The sequence below is a fragment of the Melopsittacus undulatus genome, chromosome 15 (assembly GCF_012275295.1).
Source record: "Melopsittacus undulatus isolate bMelUnd1 chromosome 15, bMelUnd1.mat.Z, whole genome shotgun sequence".
Classification (NCBI taxonomy): domain Eukaryota; kingdom Metazoa; phylum Chordata; class Aves; order Psittaciformes; family Psittaculidae; genus Melopsittacus; species Melopsittacus undulatus.
The window spans coordinates 240,058-259,733 of record NC_047541.1 but is presented as its reverse complement, the minus strand read 5'-3'; the positions used below and the strand labels follow the sequence as shown (position 1 = coordinate 259,733).

Genomic DNA, 19,676 nt, shown 5'->3' with positions numbered 1-19,676 from the left:
ATCCCACCGGGACTGTGGGTGGCCGCAGGCAGGGACGGCGCTCGGCCAGAGCCTCCCCCGCTTGTCCCCGGCTCCTCTCCGGGAGCCTGGGAAAGGCGCTGGCCCGGCCGGACCCCGCTCTGCAGCGGGACCTTGTTTACTCCGGCTCCTGACCCGCTCCCGCCGCGGCTCCTGCACCGCTGCCAGGAGCCCCGAGGAATTTGGCAGCCCCGGGAGGAGCTCAGCTGTGCACAGAGCGCTGCGCTGCGGCCCTCCCGCAGCACCCATCCCTCCCCGGGCAGGGGCAGCCGCGGGGCTGCTTCGGCAGCTCCTGGTGCGGTGCCAGTGTTGTGTGTGCGGGGCGGCAGTGGGCAGGGTGATGGAGACACGGGTCTGTGTGACCAGGCGGTGCTTGCAGATGGAGGACACCAGCAAGAAGCAGAGCAGTGCCCGTTGTGGAGCAGTGAGGTTCATCCCTGCTCCTCTCCCAGTGAATCGAGGGCTGGGCCACAAGACTGTGCCAGGGACCAGTTGTAGAAGTCTGCTGCGGTTTCCCTGTCCATGCTGTGGTGGCCAGAGCCACGTGCTGATGTGGGGCTTGGTGCTTGAGCTCTGGCGGTGGTCAGCACCACGTGCCGAGCCGGTTCGTTTTGGGGAGCCCTGGGTGCAGGAAGCTGCCCTGCATGCCCCAAGCACACTCGGGCATCCCCCGGCACGCAGAGCCAGAGGATGCCGGCAGAGCCGCGGCTCAGCCGAGTGCAGCTGCGCTGCGGAGGAGCGGGAGCACTTCCCGGGAGCGCTGAGCTCAGCGGGTGCGGCCGGGATTCCTCCGCTCCCACCGGAGCCGTCTGGCAGCTCATCTACGGTGATGTTATTGCCAGGAGCGTTGCGTTGTCCCAGCAACCGCGATGCAGCCCCCGCTGCAGCCCCTCTCCTGGGTGGGATGGCGCCGGCTCGGTGTTCCCTGCTCCATCTGGGGCAGCCCAGGTCTGGAGGAGCAGGCTTCTCGCTCCCCTTCAGCTTTGTACTGGAAATGGGCTCCCCATTCCCAGCTGCCGGCGGAATGACCGGTTGTTTACTGGAGTGGAGGGTGTGGGAAGGGGTAAGCGCGCCCTGAACGCGTTAGCAGATGGGGAGCAAGCAGGCAGCCAACTTGGATGGAGGCTGCAATGCTCTGCTGTGCGCGCCCGTTAGCTCGGCCTCTCTGGCTTCTTCCTGTGACTCACCCAGACGTGAGCGCGGAGGAGAGGCTGTGTCCCGGGATGCCGTGTGCCTACCCCTGGCACACTGCATCCTTGCATGGCTGGCACCGCGACGGGTGCACGGTAGGGTGTGCCAGGCTGTGCTCCGCTGCATCGGCACGGCCCTTGTGTGACCGTGGACTGGTCGTGCCCTGGCTGCGCCCCAGCCGGTAGCACACGGGGGCCGGTTGAGTCTCGGTGGGCAGCCGCGGGTCAGGCAGGGCCGGTGCAGGGGGCGGTGGTGCAGGGACAGCGCCGCCCGTCCGGCAGCGGCGGGGGCCCCGCGTTGGTCGGGGCTGAGCGTCCACCCAGGTGAGGCCCCCGCCTGCGCCCCGAGAAGAAAGGGGCTTTTGTCCTCGGGGAGGCCGCGCCGAGCGGGCAGCGCTGCGCAGGGGGACGGCGGCCGCTGGGCGGTAACGGAGCCCGAGCCCTTGGCATTTGCTGCCTTCCCCGCTCCCCCCGCCGGGAACAAGCGGCGAGCTCTGCAGAAGAAAGGCCGCCTTGTCCGCTCCAGCGCCGGGCGCCGGCCGGGGCAGCCGCGCTCCCGCCCCGCATTCCGACGGCAGAGCCGGCTGCAGAGGGGCTGCAGCCCCGAGGGACGGGCAGGGGGACCCCTGGCGCGGTGAGGAGCCAGGTGAGGGGCGCCGGTGGAGGGTGAGGCTGGTGCCTGTCACTGTTGGCATCGGGGAGCAGCCGGATGCCAGGGTCGCTTCCCGGGGTGCCTGTGGAGCAAGAGGTGCTGGGTGCAGCGAGTCTGGGCAGCAGGAGCGGGGGTGACCCCCTGAGAATGGGGCTGGGGTCCTCCAAGATGCCCACCGAGCTCCACCAGCACAGCCGTGCTGGGAAGGGGTTAACCCGGGTGCAGGATCCCACCCTGGCCCCGCTCCCTTCCTATGCAGCCGCCTGGCCCCTCCTGGCTTTTCCTCCTTCCCGAACTTTGTGGCTCGGCTTGGGTGCCAGCGAGGGTCAGGGGCTCGGCGGGGCTCTGGGGTCTCCGGATGCTGGGAAGCGTGGCCCCCCTCCGCACGGGGGACATGGGCACCCTATCACGGAGGGGCTCGCTCAGCACCAGGCCGAGGTGGCAGGTAAGGGAAAGCAGGGTCCTGCCTCTGCAGCCAGTGGGCCGCGGGGAAGTGTTCCCGGGGTACCGCGCTTCCACATCCCCTTGCATCCGAGCTGTCCCCACCGCGCGTGGGGGGCCGCGGTCCCCACGGAGCCCTGGCTGTGGGGCGGCCGGCGCTGGTGTCGCACGGAGCCGCGCGGCTCTGCCCCAGCCCGGATCCCACGCTTGGTGTTTTCCAGCGTCTCATTCTTTCCGCAGTGTGTAACAGCCGCCCGCTCGCCCCCGCAGCCCAGCGCGGCTCCGGCCAAGCCGGGGGGGTCCTCGCCCAGCGGGCTGTGGGACTGGCGGGGCAGGGGGCGGCGCAGCAGGGAGCCGAGCCCAGCGCTCCCCCCGGTGTCCCCGGCTGTCCCGGCACCGGGGTGCCTCGGGCAGTGGGAGCGCTGCCCCGTTCGGTGCGGCTGCCCCGGCATTCCCGGGAAGGGTTAAGCTGCGCTCGGCCAGGCCCGGGCGGAAGGGAGGGACGTGGGGAGCAGCAGACGGTAAATTTAGTAACCCCGAAGCATCGTCCGGGCTGCGACTGTGGCGTGAGCACCCGGTGACGGAAATAGTTCCTCCCGGCGCTGCCTCCTGCCTGTGCCTCCCGTGGGCACGGGTGCCAGCGTGCAGGCAGGGACACAGTGCACTCAGCTCGGTTTGTGCACCCCGAGGTGCTGCTCCGCTGGGCTGTGCAGGAGCAAAGGGAGGTGTGCGCCTGGGACAGGCACTCGGTGTGTCGGGGATTAGGCAGATGTTGCTGGGCACAGCTGGATCCTGTTCTCTTGATGCGTTTCTTACACCAGTTCCTCAAAACTGAGCCGATATTCTGGTTCCTTCTGATGCCATGTCCCATCCTGATGCTTGGAGCATACAGGTTTCCTGGAGGATGTGGGCTCGTGCCTCACCAGGCAGGATGCTCATGGCTTTGGGCAGCTGGGAATGGCAGCTCAGGAGGGTAATCCTTATGGTGGGAAATGCTGGTCTGGGATGGGGTTTGTGAGGCTGCTGCTCAGGCTGCCGCAGGGATGTGCAGCAGGAGTATGGCAGAGCCGTACCCAGCGTGGTCACCTGGATGTGCTGTTTCTTCTGGTAGCAGTCTGTATCCAAGAGCACCTGGCGTCTCCGAGCGGGCACCATGGAAGCACCCAGCAGGACCCCTGCCAGCCCAACCCACAGAGTCCAGACCATCATCCAGGTGAGCACACAGGACTGGGACCCCTTCTCCACCCCAGCCAGCCCTACCACGGGTGTCTGGCACTGTTTCCTGGCCTCTCCTCATCCCAATCCTATTACGGTATCGGCAACAAAGCCCATTGAGCTAAGCGGCTGGCATCTCGGATCCTCTTAGATGCAGCCCAAGCCGTGGAGATCTTCTGCTCCCACAGAAGCTCACCTCTGCTCCCTGGGGCAGGCAGCACGGGTGGGATGGAGCCCTCAGCTCCTGCATCCCACTGCTGGGCTGTCCTGCAGGCACACAGCTGTGCTAGGCATCGCTCCCTGCACCTGCCCAGGTGGGCAGCACAGGCGAGCAGGCTGCAGGCATGGGCATGGTGAGCATCCCTCCCTCTCCTCCTGCAGAACAGCCCCCTGGACCTGATCGACACGGGCAAGGGACTGAAGGTGCAGACGGAGAAGCCACATCTGGTGAGCCTGGGCAGTGGTCGGCTCAGCACCGCCATCACGCTCCTGCCCCTGGAGGAAGGTGAGTGCTGATCGCCAGCAGCTCCCCATGGGCACAGTGCCCGTGGCAGGGAAGCTGAGCTGTTCTCTCTGCCAGCAGGGAGGACCACCATTGGCACGGCCACGACAGACATCATCCTGCAGGGCCCTGGGCTGGCTCCCCAGCACTGCTACATCGAGAATGTGGTGGGGACGCTCACCCTGCACCCCTGTGGCAATGCTTGTGCCATTGATGGTGTGCCAGTGCGGCAGCCCACGCGCCTCACACAAGGTAGGGATACTCTGTTCTGCTCTGCTCTGCTCCAGAGCACGACCTGGTTCTCAGTGGTCTGCTCTGAGGTATTGGGGTGGTCATGGATCCACCCTGCGCTCGAGCATCGCAGCCGGGATGTTCCTCTCTCTTTGCTCTGGGGTGGGGATGTGCTGAATGCTGGCACCGCTGGGGAGCTGATGAGATGTGGAGGGAGAAAGCGAGTGTGCGGCCAGGGTTTGGTCCCTGCCCTTGTACCCACTTCCCAGCGAACAGAAGTGCTCAGCCAGGTTTAGGAAGGGGATAAATGGAGAACACAGCCCGGGTTTCCCTGAGCATCGCGGCCGGGGGGCTTGTGCTGCTGGAGGGGCCTGGACCCGGCTGTGTCCCCCCCGCCGCTCCCAGGGCACCACGGGCAGATCCGGGGGCCCAGCGACCCGGTTCCCGGGAGGACCCCGCCCGGCGGCGGGGCAGAGCGAGGCCCGGCCCCCTCCGTCCCCGCCCCTCCCCGGGGGCGGTGCGCGGCGCTGCCCGGGCGGCGGCGGCGGCGGCTGTTCGGTGAGTGCGGCGGGGCCACGCGTGCCCGCGGCGGGGGGGAGTGTTGGGGGACCCCCCCCCTTGGCCGCCCTCGAGCGGCCGCGGTGCAGCCCGTGCGCCTTTCCCTGCTCCCCCCGGGGAAGGGGGGACCCCGCCGTGGGGGGCGGCCCCTCGGGGGACAATGGGAGCCACGAAGCTGCCTGTGGACGGGCGCGACGGCTCCGGTACGGAGGGTCCCGACGGGGCTCGGTGTTCCCAGGGCGGGCGGTGAGAACCGCGGTCTGCTGGGGTGCAGGCAGAGACCCCGGTTCTCCTGCGGGCAGTGGGCAGGGCGCAGGGCAGGGTCCGTGTCTGTGCCTGGCCACAGCCGGGCAAGCTGCGGGGCGGGCACTCGGGGTGTGGGATGTGGGTACCCCGCTTGGCTGGGGTGGTGCACACCTCTGCCGGTGCCGATGTGCGGGGAGGCTGCAGGTCGCTGATGCCCTGAGCTGGAAGAGCCGTCGCCCATTGTCACGCCGGGCACTGGCATTGCCACCCAGCCGGCGGGATGCTCTTGCCAAGCCGGGGTGCTCCTGGGGAGCAGCGCTCGGACAAGGCAGCCAGGCCGTTAACGTGCACGGCATCTCCCTCGCTGGGTGCTCCACAAACCACGTCCCCTCCGGCGAGGGATTTTCGGCTGTCGGTGCAGAGGGAGCCTCTCCCCATGGCTCTGGCGGGTGCTTCCAAGCGGGGTGTGTCTGCAGCAGCGCGGAGCCTTCCAGCCCCATCGCGCCCGCTCCCTGCACGCGGCTCCCGGCCCCTCGCCCCTGCCCGGCTCCCTCGCGGCCCCGGCCCCTTCCCGCGAGAGGCTGCGCCCCGGGCCGCGGACAGGAGCGGTCTTGTCTGGGGCTGGCAGGCGCGCAGGCCCTGGAGCATCGCCAGCGCCGCCGCAGCAGCGCGGCCCCGCCGGGGACCCCAGCTGTGCCTGTGCCTGCAGCTGCCGGGGGCTGACCTGGATTTCAGCCTCCCCGTAAGCTGCTGCTGGCGGCAGGAGCCCGCTCCCCTCCTGGGGATGTGCCTTGGAGCTGGGCAGTGCCCGGCTCCTGCCTCACCTCTCTCTGGCACCGCTGTGGCTGAGCCCTGTCCCCTCTCTCCGCAGGGTGCACCATCTGCCTGGGCCAGGCCACCTTCCTCCGGTTCAACCACCCCGCTGAGGCCAAGTGGATGAAGAGCATGATCCCAGCGGGGGGCAGGAGCCCAGCTGCGCTCTACGGGCTGCCAGCAAGTAGGTGCCCAAGCAGGGTGGTGGGGATGCTGGCCCATGGCACAGCCTGCCCAGCACACAATGCTCTCCAGCCCTGTACCCCGTGTTTGGGAGCAGGGCTCACGCCTGGCCACAGATGTGCTGGCCGTTGTCGTGGCACAGCAGTTGTGCTGGTGTTTGTTAATGATTAATATCGCCTTGGAAGAGGGTGATGGCAAGGGCAGCGAGGCACAGCTCTCACCCCTGGCCAGCCTGGCCAGGGCAGAGCCATCACCTATCGGCCCACGCTGGAGATGGGTGCGTGGGGCCCCCAAGCTGCCTTGGAGTGGCTGTTTACATGGTGGGGTGGCCATGCAGAGGCTGTGAAGGCCGTTTCCCTGGCTGCAGTCATCTCGCTGGCTGCTTATCTTGCTGTGTCTGCCTGTCTGCGGGGTAGGCAGGATTTGTGCCGGCGCCACGCCTGGTTCCTGGGGATGTTCACATCCCCAGCAGCGATCCCTGGGCTGGTAGCCCTTCTCCATGCCCCGACCGGCACAACCTGGCACAGAGAGAGGAGCTTGGCAGCCTCGCTGTGCCACGTGTGTGTTGGGAAGGCAGCACATCCTGCAGCTGGGGGACGGGAGGAGGGACGTGGGAGGTGGCGTGGCCACGGAGCATCCCGTGCAGGCCCCGCGCAGTCCCTCGGGCACCAGCGGGACCAGGCAGGATCACACAGGCCGTGCTGAGGCACATCTCTCTGGGCACAGAGGTGGTGCCGGCCACCGCAGGGGAGCCTCTGGGTGCCAGGGGTGACGCAGCCCGGGTGGCACGTTGTCCTGGCCAGGCTCCGTGCCTGCCGCTATTAGCTCGTCCCCTGAGTGACAGGCACATCGGTGCTGTGCTGGGAGGACAGGGCAGCCTGGGCAGGGGCACTCAGGCTGGGGGCACAGGAAGGCTGCAGACTACGCAGGAGTGGGTCTGGATATGCCACAGGTCCACGCTTGTTGGATTTTGTCTGTCCATCTCTGCCCTGTTTCTGGGGTGCCAGAGCCTGCCAGGGATGACCGGTGGGCACTAGTGGTTGGCACAGGCAGCTGCTCCCCAGTGAGTGGGGCTGGGAGCTGTGGCATCGCAGGGATGTTGGGAGCAGGAGCAGGCGGCTGTGCTGTGCTATCAGGTTTCTGTCTCCCTGGTGATGATGGGGCCAGCAGGATACCAGCCTCCACCCTGGCCTGCCTCCCCAGCCAGAGTGGGAAATAGTAGCAGTGGGGCTGGGGGGAGAGGAGCTGCATCCCGGCACTGGCTCTGCAAGGCTGCATCAAGGGGTGATGCTCTGTGGGATGCCAGCCCAAACAGGGACTGTAGGGGGTCTTGCTATGCTGACACCTGCTCCCGTGCCTCCCCACAGAGGCTGAGCCCCTGGTGAATGGTGGCCATCAGCCGCCAGAGCACGGGTGTCCCAGCCACAGCTCCCTCGTCAGCTCCATTGAGAAGGACCTGCAGGACATCATGGACTCGCTGGTTCTGGAGGAGCGGGCATCTCCCGCTGGCAAGAAGCCCCCTGCCTGCAGCCGGTCTCCCTTGTCCCCCGTGGTGAATGGGGGTGGGCGCTGCCTCCTGTCCCCCCTACCCAGCCCTGGAGCCACGTCGGGAGGCTCCAGCTATGAGAACTTCTCCCCGCTCTCGTCCCCGGCCAGCAGCGGTGGCTACACCAGCCCCTCGCCCAGCAGCCAGGAGCAGGGTCCAGCCGTGCCACCCCTTGTCCCACTCCGCTCCTCCAGCTACAACCATGCCGTGCAGCCACCCCCCATGCCAGCTGGGGGACCTGGCGACCCTTGGCCAGCCGAGCGGCTCGGGGAGCACCGGGCAGGCAGCCCCCGGATGACCCCCAGAGCAGCCCTGCGGCCACGGGCAGCCCTGCAGGAGCGACCCCCCAGCCCCTTCCGGGAGCCGCGGGAGCCGCAGGCCCCCAGCCGGCAGCCCCCCAGCAGGGCAGCTCCGGAGACGCGGCTGCAGCCCCCCGAGAGCCCTCGGGCAGCCCGGAGGACCATGGAGAGCATGCGGGAGCTGCCCCCGCTGAGCCCGTCCCTGTCGCGCCGCGCCGCCAGCCCCCGCGTGGTCCCTGATGCCCCCTCCCCACAGCCCCGGCTGGGCAGGGAGGTGCCCGGCAGCCCCCGTGCCCGGCGCAAGGGCCCAGAGGAGCCGCGGGGCACCGGGAGCCCCTCGCCCCCGCTGCCGACAGACACCCCCCCCCGCCGCCCCAGCTTCGGCTCCTGCCTGAGCCCTGCGTACGGGTTGGGCTCCACAGCCATGCCCTCGCCCCGGCAGAGCCCCCGCACCCCCAGGAAGCCCCTGGGGGACCCCCGGCTGCTGGCAGGGCCGCGGGAGCGCAAGAACAGCATCACCGAGATCAGCGACAATGAGGACGAGCTGCTGGAGTACCACCGGCGGCAGCGGCAGGAGCGGGTGCGGGAGCAGGAGATGGAGCGCCTGGTGAGCCCTGCGGCCGGGAGGGACATGGGACCATGTTTGACTGTGGGATGCCCTATTTGCAAATGCTTTTTGGCTTTCGCTGCTTTAAAACCTGGCCCTTGCTCTCAGGGATTTGCTGCAGCTGCCGGCTTATCCGGGGGGATTAAGACCAGGAGCGGCCGTCAGTGCATGGCAGCACAACGCCCCCAGCTTGCAGCAGCCCAGGAACAGCCATGGGTCGGTCGCATGGCTCCGTGGGGCTGCGTCTGAAATTGTGGCACTCCTGCCTTTGCAAAACCATTCACATCTCCTGCCCCACCAGTGCCGCGTCTGCCAGGGACGGTGCTGTGGCTTTGTGGGCATCACGTCTATATTTAGGGGAGATGGAGTTTTTATAGCGCCAGCAGCTGCCTGGGTGGGGTTTGCCCTGTGCATCTGCTGGGGCCGTGCTGGAGCCCTGTTGGCTCAGCCCTGACTCACGCTAGCGCAGGCGGCCTGACTCACTGCCTGGAAATAGCGGAGGTGCTCGACAGCCACCACTACTGCCTGGAATTAGTCTGTTCCCAGCTCCTGGTGCATCCTGTGCCTGGCAGGGGCTGTGTTGGGCTTTGCAATGTCCCCAGCCCAGCATGCGGGCAAGGAGCAAGCCCTCATCGCAGCAACTGCCATCGGCACAGGGTCTTGAGGGCTCTGCCAGTGGCCGTGCTGGGATGCACGCCACACTGACCGCTCTTCCCTGCAGGAGCGGCAGCGCCTGGAGACCATCCTGAACCTCTGTGCTGAGTACACCAAGACAGACAGCACCGAGCTGGGTGACGTGCACCAGCTCCTGGCTGGTGATGCGGGTGCTGGCCGGCGGGTGCCCAGGGGTGCCGTGGCTCTGGGCTGTGCTGCTGAGGAGCTGCGGCAAAGGGAGAGCCTGGAGAGGTCAGATGAAGAGAACCTGAAGGAGGAGTGCAGCAGCACTGAGAGCACCCACCACGAGGTGAGGGGATGCTTGTGCCGTGCCGTGCTGCACTGTTCTGTGCTGCACCATGCCAACTTGCTCTCTCTGCAGCACGAGGAGCTGGTGGGCCCCCGAGCCAAGGAGGCACAGCGTCTGGAGGAGGAGCGCGCCAGCGTGCTCGGCCGCCTGGACCAGCTCAAGGGCCGTGTCAAGGAGCTGGAGCAGCAGCTGCAGGAGACATCACGAGAGGTGAGGGAATAGGGAGCCCTGCTGGGACCCCTGCTGCTCGCTGGCCGGCACCCATGGGCAGAGCTGGACCTGGCCGGGGCAGCCATCCTGATGTGGCCGTGCCCATCCAGGCCGAGATGGAGCGAGCGCTGCTGCAGGGCGAGCGTGAGTCGGAGGCTGCGCGGCTGCGGCAGGAGCAGGAGGCAGTGCAGCAGCTGCAGGAGAAGCTCTCCAGCCTGGATGCCAGCATCCGGAAGGAGCGGGACAAGGTGAGCCCTGTGGCAGGCTGTGTTGTGCCCTCCTCAGTGCTTGCAGTGGTGCTCCATGCTGCAGTGTTCCCATCTGGACACGTTCTACTGTCCCTGGGCTTTGCAGGGGCATTGAGGAGCATCCGCTCTGGCTTCACGTCCTAGGGGGGATCTGTTGCTGTCTGCCTGGGACTGGTCCAGCAGTGCTGCCAGAGGAGGGCAGGGCACTTGGGCTGAATTTCAGCCACCGTCTCTCACACTGGAGGGGTCTCACAGGGTGGTTTTGTGGTGTGGGGCTTTCCTGGACACCCACTCCCTGCCGTGGGCATCACTGATGTGGAGTGGGGTCCTCAGTGCTCCCCATTCCCTGCCCTTGCTGGTGGGCTCTGTCTTGTGGCCAGTTCACCCAGTGTGCTGCCCATTGAGGCATCTTCATGCGTGATGGTGGCGCTGCTGTAGTGTTTGGCTCACTGGAGGTGGGCAGGAAATTGTGGCGGGTGTTCCCCTTGGCTCAGTGGCTGGGGAGGGGTCCTGGTCCCCTTCCCCTGGAGTGGTTTTGGCATCTTCGGTGCAGTTGCTGCTGTGATCTCCTGCCTGAAAGGCACCGTTGCTGCTTCACCTGGCTACTGGTTGCAGCCATCCTGCAGCCTTGCTGGCAGCGTGGCACAGCCCAGGGTGAGCTCTTCTGTTTGCCTGGGTCCTGCTGGCAGCTCGGTGCTGCTGTGATGCAGTGCTGATGTCCCTGGGGCCCTGGCTGGCCCTGTGTCTGTAGGTGCTGTTTGGTTGCCCATGGCTGCACAGAGCTGCCATCGGTGCCTGCCAGCAGTGCCCATGCAGTATTTGGGTTTTTTGTCCTGTTTTGGTCTTCCAGCCCTTTGCAGGTATCTCCTCTAGGCAGGGTCAGCCACATGCAGAGTTAGGAGAGGAGCAGAGGCAAACCTAGCTCTGACCTGCTGACCTAACCACTGCTTTCCTAACCCGCTTGCACAGCCTGCACTAACTGTTCTCAAGTCTGCCATCACCTCTATGTGCCTGAGAGCTCCCAGGCACACTACAGCCCCTGTCTTGCCCTCCTGTATCCCTGTTCACAGATCCCCCATGTGTCTGTGCTGCCACAGTGTGTGTTTCCCAGTGCCTGACTGCCATATGGTGCTGCCAGACCTGCAGGAGGTGATCCCCTACACCAGCCTCGTGTTACTGGCTTCCATCGTACTGCTCCTGTGGCTATGGGAGGGAGAGCTGGGGATGTTTCTCCCTCCTCCCAGGTCCAGGAGCAAGTGTCTGCCACTAACTCTGCATAGCCTGAGCATCTCTGATAGCAGGGTTGGACCTCAGTCTCCTGTTTTCACTGCCATCCTGCAGGCAGCCCTCTCCTCCTGACGGATGGGGGTGAGCCATGGTCCCTCATCCTCAGTAGATGTGGATGGGACCTGCTGTGTTTTAACTGGCAACATCTTGGTTGGTGAGCACCAAGTAGCAAAGCTGGTTAGTGGTGATTCAGAGTGATCCGCTGTGGTGCAGCTGTCTGCAGGATCAGGATGACTTTATCCATGCTGTCAGCAGTGATCTTTTCATGGCCCACAAGTGGGCTTTTGGCATGTGAACGCAAGGCTGAGGTCGGGGGCTGGCCATAACCCCTCTAACACTGCCCAGCCTGGGTCCCCGTGGCTGGTCCTCTAAATGCCTCTGTAGATGCTGTGATGATGCTCCCTGCGAGCCTCCTCTTCAACCAAGCCCCTCTCTAACTCTGCAGCTTCTGCATGGTGCCAACTTGAGAAGTGTTTTCTCTCTTCTCTTTCTTTTTTGTTTTCTTTTCTACTTTTTGTTTTGTCTCGTTCTCCCCCGATTCAGGAAAGGGCAAAGGTTGATGCTGAAAGGAAGGAGCTAGAGCAACTCCGGGCGCTTTACCATGAGTCGAAGAGCCACCTTGATAAGTGCCCTGAGTCAATGCGGGAGCAGTTACGGGAGCAGATGCGAAGGGTCAGTGTCTCCCCCCCCACCCCTCCCGGACCATGGCCCACCTCCCTCTGCTCCAGCTTAGGCCAGCTCTTCCCTGCCAGCTGGGGCCGCACGGGGAGCATCACACCCGGGCTGGAGGAGGCTGGCACCGGGCTCCGCTGTCCTGGTAAGCTTCCGCTCGCCCGGGCCCAGGGCTGGCTTGGCAGAGCATCGCCAGGGAGCTGCCGTGCTCCTCTGGACCAGTCCTACCCTGAAAGGAGGGCAGGCTGGGGAGCCTCGGGGACCGCCGAGTCCTCATCCCACTGCTCCCAGCTATTTCCTGAGAGCATTTATTGACACGGTGCCGTCAGTTTACATTACCGCCGGTCTGCAGCATTTTTTCCCATTATGTGGTATTTTCCAGTAGTGGCTGACCTTTCCCAGCCCTTGCTGTGCAGTGAACCCTCTTTGCTACAGCCTGCTTGGACAGGCATCCCCATGCTGGATGTGGGCTCCAGTGTGCAGCAGGCAGGGACAGTGATGGGTTAGTCCCAGTGTGTGGGAGCCCTCGGCAGCCACCACGCCGGTGGTGCCATGCCATGCCACGAGAGCAAGGGCTGTCCTGCTCCCACAGCAGGATGGAGTGCATCCCCGTGGTGAGCCTGGTGTGATTTCTGCACGCTGAGCTGGGTGCTGCTGTGTGTTGTCAGTGCTCAAAGGCTGGGAGGATGCTGTTTGTCCAGCACGGTGCTCATCCACGAGGGCTCTGCTGCCCATCAGCTGATGATGCAGGGCTGCATGTTGGTGGTTACACAAGTGTATGGTGTTTTGCCGCTCGGCAGGACATGGTGCTGGCCTGGATGTGGCTCAGTGGGGGCATCTAGCCTCCAGCCATGGCAAGCTTGTCGTCATCTCAGGGTGACAGGTCTGAGCTGGTCTGTGCCCAGCACCTCCATCGCTTTCTCCAGCTGGGTAGAGGTATCTGGTGTCTCTCCCACATTGCTGGTGCCAAGCAGAAGGGAAAGCTGCCCGCCTGCCCGCACAGGACACCGGGGACAGGTTTTGCCATGGGTTCCTGTTCCCGGCCAGCACCAGCAGGTCGTGGGGGCACGTCAGGAGGTTTCACTGTGGGATGTCTGCCCAGAAGGGGTGACCGCTGTGCCCTTGTGTGTCTGCAGGAGGCGGAGGTGCTGGAGAGCGAGGCCAAGCTCTTTGAGGACCTGGAGTTCCAGCAGCTGGAGCGGGAGAGCCGCCTCGAGGAGGAGCGCGAGGCGCGGGGACAGCAGCTCCTGCAGAGCCGGGCCGAGTGCCACCGCAGCATCGCCCGCAGGAAGGTAGGGAAGGAGAGGGCAGCAGGTCCAGGCTGTGCCCCGCCGCTCACCGGCAGCCAGCTCATGCCCACTCCTGCTCCCAGGAACGGGTGGCTGCCCTGGATGCCCAGGCTGCCCAGATCCGGCTGCAGAGTGCCCAGGAGGCCGAGCACCTCGCCAGGGAGAGGAATGGTGTCCTACAGCTCCTGCAGAAGGTAATGCAGCCATTGGCAGGTCAATGTCTGCTCCCCGGCCATAGGGGTGCCTGAGGCAGGGGGTGAGGTTGTGCTGGCTCTTGCTGGGGTTCTGGCAGTCAGGGTGAGCATGGGGCCCGGGCCGGTAGCCATCAGCTGCCTCTGCTCTCACTGTCCCCCCGTGCTCAGGAGAAGGAGAAGCTTGTGTCTCTGGAGAGGCGATACCAGCTTGTCACAGGCGGCAGGAGCTTCCCCAAAATGTCCTCAGCTCTCAGAGAGGTAAGTGGAGAGATCGGAGGTATGATTGCTATGGCTGCTCTGCTGCCACCCCAAGCACTATTGCTCATGCTGGCACAGGAGACTCCTTCTAGTTCATGTCCAAAGACTTGTACGTGGGAGTGGGTCACCCCCTTGCCCTGCTTGTGGTTCTGAATGGGAAGCTGGAGCTACGATGCCCTCGGGGACCCGGTGCCACCCAATCTGCTGCTGCAGAGGACAGGATGGCAGAGTCCCCTGTGCCTGCCTGCAGCAGGGCTTCTGCTGCTGCCTGTGCCCATCTTGCCTATGTGATCTTTGCCCTCCAACAGGAGACCCTCCATATCTCAGAGCCTTATGAGCTGTTGGAGGGAACTAAGCCCCTGAGCCCCCCGCCAGCTGCAGCTGCCTCCTTAGCTTCTCCTGCCGCCCGCTCCTACCCCAGGCAACACGAGGTAACAGACTAACTGCACGTGCTGGCCTGCTTACCCCTCCTCGGCCGAGCTGCCACCAGAGCCCTTAGGTGCACTAACATCACCGTCGGGCAGCAGGGCATCCCCACGGCACAGCAGTGGCTGCGGTGGCACGGCTGGACCATTTCTCATTCAGCTCTGCAGCCCCTGTGTTCACTAATACTGTCCTGAGGTGCTCTCCTGAGCCTGATGCTTGGTTTTTAACCCCGGTGCCGCCCCATGCGGTGCAGGCATCCCTGCACTTCCCCCCTGCTGCTGCTGACCCGCAGCTGGGCTGTTCCTGGGAGCATCCTTTAGGTTCCTGTTAGCCAAAAAAAAGAGCAGGTCCCCAGCTTTAGTATGTTTGGTTCAGAAAGGGTGAGGGAAGTGGATTTTAAACTGGCTTAGAGTGCTGTGGGGGGGGCCTCATCTGGCGCTTACACACCAGGGAGAGCTCGTGGCTGGGGACCCCAAGACATGGGCGATGGGGAATGGCTGAAGCTGCATCCTCAGGGCAAGCTCCATCCCCAGCCTTCACCCAGTAAAGCTGCGCCTAAGGCAGGAGCGAGGCAGCTGGGACACCCAGCCCAGCTTGGGCAGGCACAGGCAGGGTGGGCAGTGGGGAAGGGAAGGGAAGAGAACGGGAGGGCTGGGCAGGCGGTGCGGGGCATGTGCATGTGGGGAGTTTTGCTCCCGCTTTGCAGTTGGTGCCGTGATGCCAGCGCATGGCTCTAACTCTCCTCCTTCTCCTCCGCTGTGGATTTCTAGGAGTACATGAGGCTGTCTGACGTTTTCAGGTTCTGCAGCAATGCGCACGGCCCCAGCCCGGACACTAAAGCTTCTGCTGCTGCCTCTGCTGCTGCTCAGCGCTCTTTCTTGCTTGCTGTACCTCCTGCAGCTGATGAGGTACCTGCTCCAGAGCATGCTCGGGTTCACTCCCTTGGGTTGCCACTGCATCCCAGGCAGCAATAAGGATGCTGCAGAGCACGTGGCCTCCTCCTGTGCCCTGGTGTTCAGAGCCCACCTCTCTCTTGGGCTGTGGGGGCCTGTCTGGCTGCAGCTGGGCAGGGAGCACAGGCTGGAGTCACCCAGTCTCCCTGCCGGGAGTGCTACTCAGCAGCTCTGGATGGGCTGTGCCCTCTGGAGTGGCAGCAGCAGGGCCAGAGTGCAGAGTGGGTGCCCAGTGGGGCAGGAGGGTGGCTCTTTGCCTGTTGGACCCAGTCCTGGCTGCCAGCTCCGGGAAAGGAGGGAGCAGAGCAGGAAGGGACAGAGCCGGTGCCCAGCAGCAGCTCCCTGCCTTCCAGGGACGTGGCACCCTCTTTTGGGGGCTGGAGCCGCCTGCTCACTCCACTGTGCCTGCTTGCCCTTGCTCAGAGCCTTTTCTCCCAGTTTAATCTGCTTCTCTCTGCTCAGTATGTGACCGTTGAGCAGCTCTCAGGCATCCTGGGCCACTTCCACCCCGTTGCCGCTTCCCCACTGGCCTGTGCCCCTCCATCTCCTTCATCTCCTTCAGGATGCATTACTCCTCCTCCTCTTCAATCTCTCTCTTCTCCTTCCATCTCTGCAGAGGTTTGTGCCCTTTTTCCCTCCCTCTGCCCCTGCACCCTCCCCGGAAGGTGATGGGGATGCAGGGATTGGGGTGAACGGCAGATGAGGCTGAGCGGCAGTGGGGCCTGTCTCCAGCTGCCTGCCCAGTGCCTTGGCGTGCCTGAGCCTGCAGTGGGGGATAGGGGGTCTCTGTGCCCTCCTGCCACTTCCATTGGCTCTTGCAGACCCTACAAGCAGCCAAGGGGGTCCTGGAGATGCATTACTCAGGCAGGGAGGGTGCAGGGTCTTTGGGGTGTGCAGGTCCCATTCTGTGGGTGGTGCAGGTGCAAGCAGGGATGCTTTGACCTCTGTCTCTGTCCATCTGTCCCTCTCGCTGAGTTTTGCCCTTTGTCCTTTCTTATGTGGCATTTCTCTCCAGATGGAGCAGCAGCTGCCAGGGGGCTCCGTGTGGCTCCCGGCTCTTGATTTAGAGAAGTGGTACCAGGAGGTCATGGCTGGCTTTGAGACCTCCTTCTCCTCTGTCTCTCCTCCTTCTTCCCCTCCTCCACTTCCAGCTAAAGCTCACCTCTCTCTCAAGCCTCTCCAGGTAATCCCAGCTCCTTGTTGCTGGGGCTCAGTCTCTGGGGCTGCTGGCCGCAGCAGGAGCAGGACAGCATGGGGGTATTGCTGCCAGTTCCACATTGCAAGGCAGAGGCACAACAGAACTGCAGTGGGCTGTACGCCTGGGGCAGGCAGCCGCTGCCTCCTCTTGCCTGCACCCCTGCCAAGGTGGCACCCACACAGGGGCAGGATCTGGGGAGGGGATGCTCAGCTCCAATGACAGCTGAGCTGTCTGTCCAGGGGGGCTTTTGCAGCCCCCCCATGACTCTCACCTTTGTCTCTCCGTGCCCAGGTCTATCGTGCCAAGACGGAAGGTGATGCTGGTGTCCTCACACCTCGGATGAAGAGCGGGACCCCCTCATCCTCGCAGCTCAACCTCTCCATGCTGGGGCGCAGCCCCTCACCCAAGGTACTGCCAACGGGGGGGCAGCCGGCATCGCGTGGCCCCGGGCATGGGGGCTCCTGCCCAGCCGGTGCCAGCCCCTGTCCATTCCCCCAGCCCAGTGCCTGCCGTTCTGTCCAGGGCCCCCTGAGCCCAGTGGGCAGCCTGCCCCACAACCTGGCGGCCACGCTGCAGGACATCGAGACCAAGCGCCAGCTGGCCCTGCAGCAGAAGGGTGAGCGCTGGTTCCGCGCCCTGGCTCTGTGGCGTGGTGGGACTTTGGGACACTCTTTCCTGCTGCCACTCGGGAGATGGAGAGGGGAGTCTGGCCCCAGCGGTGATGGCGCTCCGGGGGGACGCAGTGCCTCCCTCACAGTCTCTTGCTTTCCCCCTTCTCTCCCTCCCGACCCCTCCACCCGACGGTGTGTCTGCAGCCGAGCCTCTCCCAGCAGAGCCCTTGCAGCCGGGCGAGCTACCAGGTAGAGATGTGGGGTGGCTTGGCCTGCCTCAGGCAGCCCAAAGGCAGCAGCATGGCTGTTTGCTGGCACTGGCTGCCATGTATAGGAGGGGCATGACCAGCCCAGGACCCCAGGTGCCTCCAGGCATCCACTTAGGAGCAGCCTTGTGCATCCCGAACTCGCTACTGCTTTGCCCAGCCTGCTGCTGCCAGCCTGGTGCATGTGCCCCCCTTGGCTGCCCGGACCCCCTCCTCTTCCCCAGAGAGGTGTTGCTTGCAGGGAGTAGTGAAGGCTCTCGCCGCAGCACCAGCCATCCCTCCCAGCTCCAGCAGTGCCTGCTGTGTCTTCTCCTGCCAGTGCCATCCCCTCGCCTGCAGTGGCATGGTGCTGAGCGTGCAGCACTCAGTTGTGGTTGTCTTCCCATGGCGCAGGTCAGCAGGTGATCGAGGAGCAGAAGCGGCGCCTGGCAGAGCTGAAACAGAAAGCGGCCGCCGAGGCTCAGTCCCAGTGGGAAGCCCTGCATGGGCAGCCCCCCTTCCCCACCACCTTCCCCCGCCTCGTGCATCACTCCATCCTCCACCACCACCGTCCCCATGGCAGCAGGCCCTGCGCCGAGGAGGTGGACCACGCATATGACACCCTAAGCCTGGAGAGCTCGGACAGCATGGAGACCAGCATCTCCACCGGCAACAACTCTGCCTGCTCGCCTGACAACATCTCCAGGTAACCCTGGGGCCAGCTCTTGCAGCCAGAGGAACAGCCTGCTCTGCTGGCCACACCACTGGCTCGAGCTCCTTTCTGCTGGGATGGCAGTTGCTGCTCTCTTGTAGTGCCAGCGGCATGGAGGGAGGGAAGATCGAGGAGATGGAGAAGATGCTGAAGGAGGCACACGCGGAGAAGTCGCGGCTGATGGAGTCCCGGGTAAGCAGGGCACCGGTGCCATGGGCAGCCAGGGTGCGGGTCCCCTGTGCCCAGGGCTGAGCAGCTGCGTGTGCCAGCAGGAGCGGGAGATGGAGCTGCGGCGGCAGGCGCTGGAGGATGAGCGCCGGCGCCGGGAGCAGCTGGAGCGGCGGCTGCAGGATGAGACCACGCGGAGGCAGAAGCTGGTGGAGAAGGAGGTCAAGCTGCGCGAGAAGCACTTCTCGCAGGTGCGGGGCAGGTGCCACCTCCAGCACGGGGTTCCTGCACCCACCCGTGTCTGGGGGGGATATGGCTCTTGTCCCACTGGCAGGCTTTGCAGGGCTCTGCTTTTCCAGGCTCGTCCCCTGACGCGGTACCTCCCCATCCGCAAAGAGGATTTTGACCTGCGGCTGCACATTGAGTCCTCGGGCCACAGTGTGGACACCTGCTACCATGTCATCCTCACAGAGAAGATGTGCAAGGGCTACCTGGTCAAGATGGGCGGCAAGATCAAGTCTTGGAAGAAGCGCTGGTTTGTCTTCGACCGCATGAAGCGCACCCTTTCCTACTATGTGGGTGAGTCCCTGTGCTGCTCCATGCCCCTCCCCATGTCCCTCCCTGTGTCATCTCCTGCACACTGTGATCAACACCGGTTCCATCCCTCGAGCAGATAAACACGAGACGAAGCTGAAGGGTGTCATCTACTTCCAAGCCATCGAAGAGGTTTACTACGACCACCTCCGCAGTGCTGCAAAGGTGAGAGCTGGGCACTGCTGCTGCCGCAATGCCCATGAGGGACCTCCTGGCATCAACCCCCATCATGCAGACAGGAGGCACTGGGGCAGCTCATGCCGGGGATGCTCCCGGGGTGACAGAATCATAGAATCCTGAAATGGCTTGGGTGGAAAAGGAGCTTAAAGCCCATTCATTTCCAACTCCTGCCACAGGCAGGGACACCTTCCACTGGAGCAGCTGCTCCAAGCCCCATCCAGCCTAGCCTTGAGCACTGCCAGGAATGGGGCAGCCACAGCTCCTCTGGGCACCCTGTGCCAGCCCCTCAGCACCCTCACAGGGAAGAGCTTCTGCCTAATGTCCAGTCTAAATCTATCATTTTTCACTTAAAGCCATTAAATCTGTGATCCACGGCCCCCAGTGACACCTCCTCTCCAGGGTGCTGATGGCAAGAGCCCCATGCTAGGCCTTATGGGGGGAGAAAGGGGAGCACGGTGCTGCTCCGTGGGGGAAGAGTACCAACACCATCCTCTTCCTCCTCTGCAGAGCCCCAACCCTGCGCTCACTTTCTGTGTCAAGACGCACGACCGCCTTTACTACATGGTGGCCCCCTCGGCTGAGGCCATGCGCATCTGGATGGACGTCATTGTCACTGGGGCAGAGGGGTACACCCAGTTCATGAACTGAGGGTGGCGGGTGCTGCGCACCCCAGATCCACCAGTGTGATGGACTCCTGAGCTCCCCAAGCTGCAGGGATGTCCTGTGGGGGACCTGTGCCGTGGCCATGCGCCCATGTCGGGTGGCACCAGCATCTGCTCAGCCAAGGGAGGAACTGTTTTCTTTTTTAAGTTGACTTTTTAAAAACAAGTTTATTGGAAACGTATCAAAGTGCTGAAACATAAAGAGCTGCCAAAGAGCTGCCTGTGCCAGAGCTTTGTGCCGCGGGGAGGTGCCAGGTTTGGGAGGACACTGCCACGGTGCCAGCGGGACGGACCAGACCCGGAC

At 64.5% G+C, this 19,676-nt stretch overlaps 1 protein-coding gene across 7 annotated transcripts; it reads left to right on the top strand.

The window, feature by feature from the left end:
- Positions 1-1,236: 1,236 nt before the first annotated feature.
- PHLDB1 (pleckstrin homology like domain family B member 1) lies at positions 1,237-19,593 on the top strand. 7 transcript variants are annotated; one of them, XM_034069562.1, is made up of 23 exons: positions 1,237-1,304; positions 3,413-3,514; positions 3,898-4,021; positions 4,100-4,270; positions 5,925-6,050; positions 7,417-8,501; positions 9,223-9,465; positions 9,538-9,675; positions 9,786-9,923; positions 13,019-13,174; positions 13,255-13,365; positions 13,534-13,623; positions 13,932-14,054; positions 14,820-14,957; positions 16,492-16,608; positions 16,699-16,816; positions 17,016-17,060; positions 17,471-17,762; positions 17,870-17,960; positions 18,041-18,187; positions 18,296-18,515; positions 18,610-18,695; positions 19,218-19,593. In XM_034069562.1, the coding sequence occupies exons 1-23, from the start codon at positions 1,242-1,244 to the stop codon at positions 19,356-19,358; spliced, it is 4,065 nt and encodes a 1,354-aa protein (XP_033925453.1). In that variant the 5' UTR covers positions 1,237-1,241; the 3' UTR covers positions 19,359-19,593. The 7 variants fall into 7 exon arrangements, with proteins under 7 accessions (XP_033925453.1, XP_033925455.1, XP_033925457.1 ...); XM_034069564.1 differs by lacking the exons at positions 1,237-1,304; positions 13,932-14,054 and adding an exon at positions 2,127-2,305; XM_034069566.1 differs by lacking the exons at positions 1,237-1,304; positions 14,820-14,957 and adding an exon at positions 2,127-2,305 and having other exon boundaries at positions 16,723-16,816.
- The last annotated feature ends 83 nt before the right edge of the window (positions 19,594-19,676 follow it).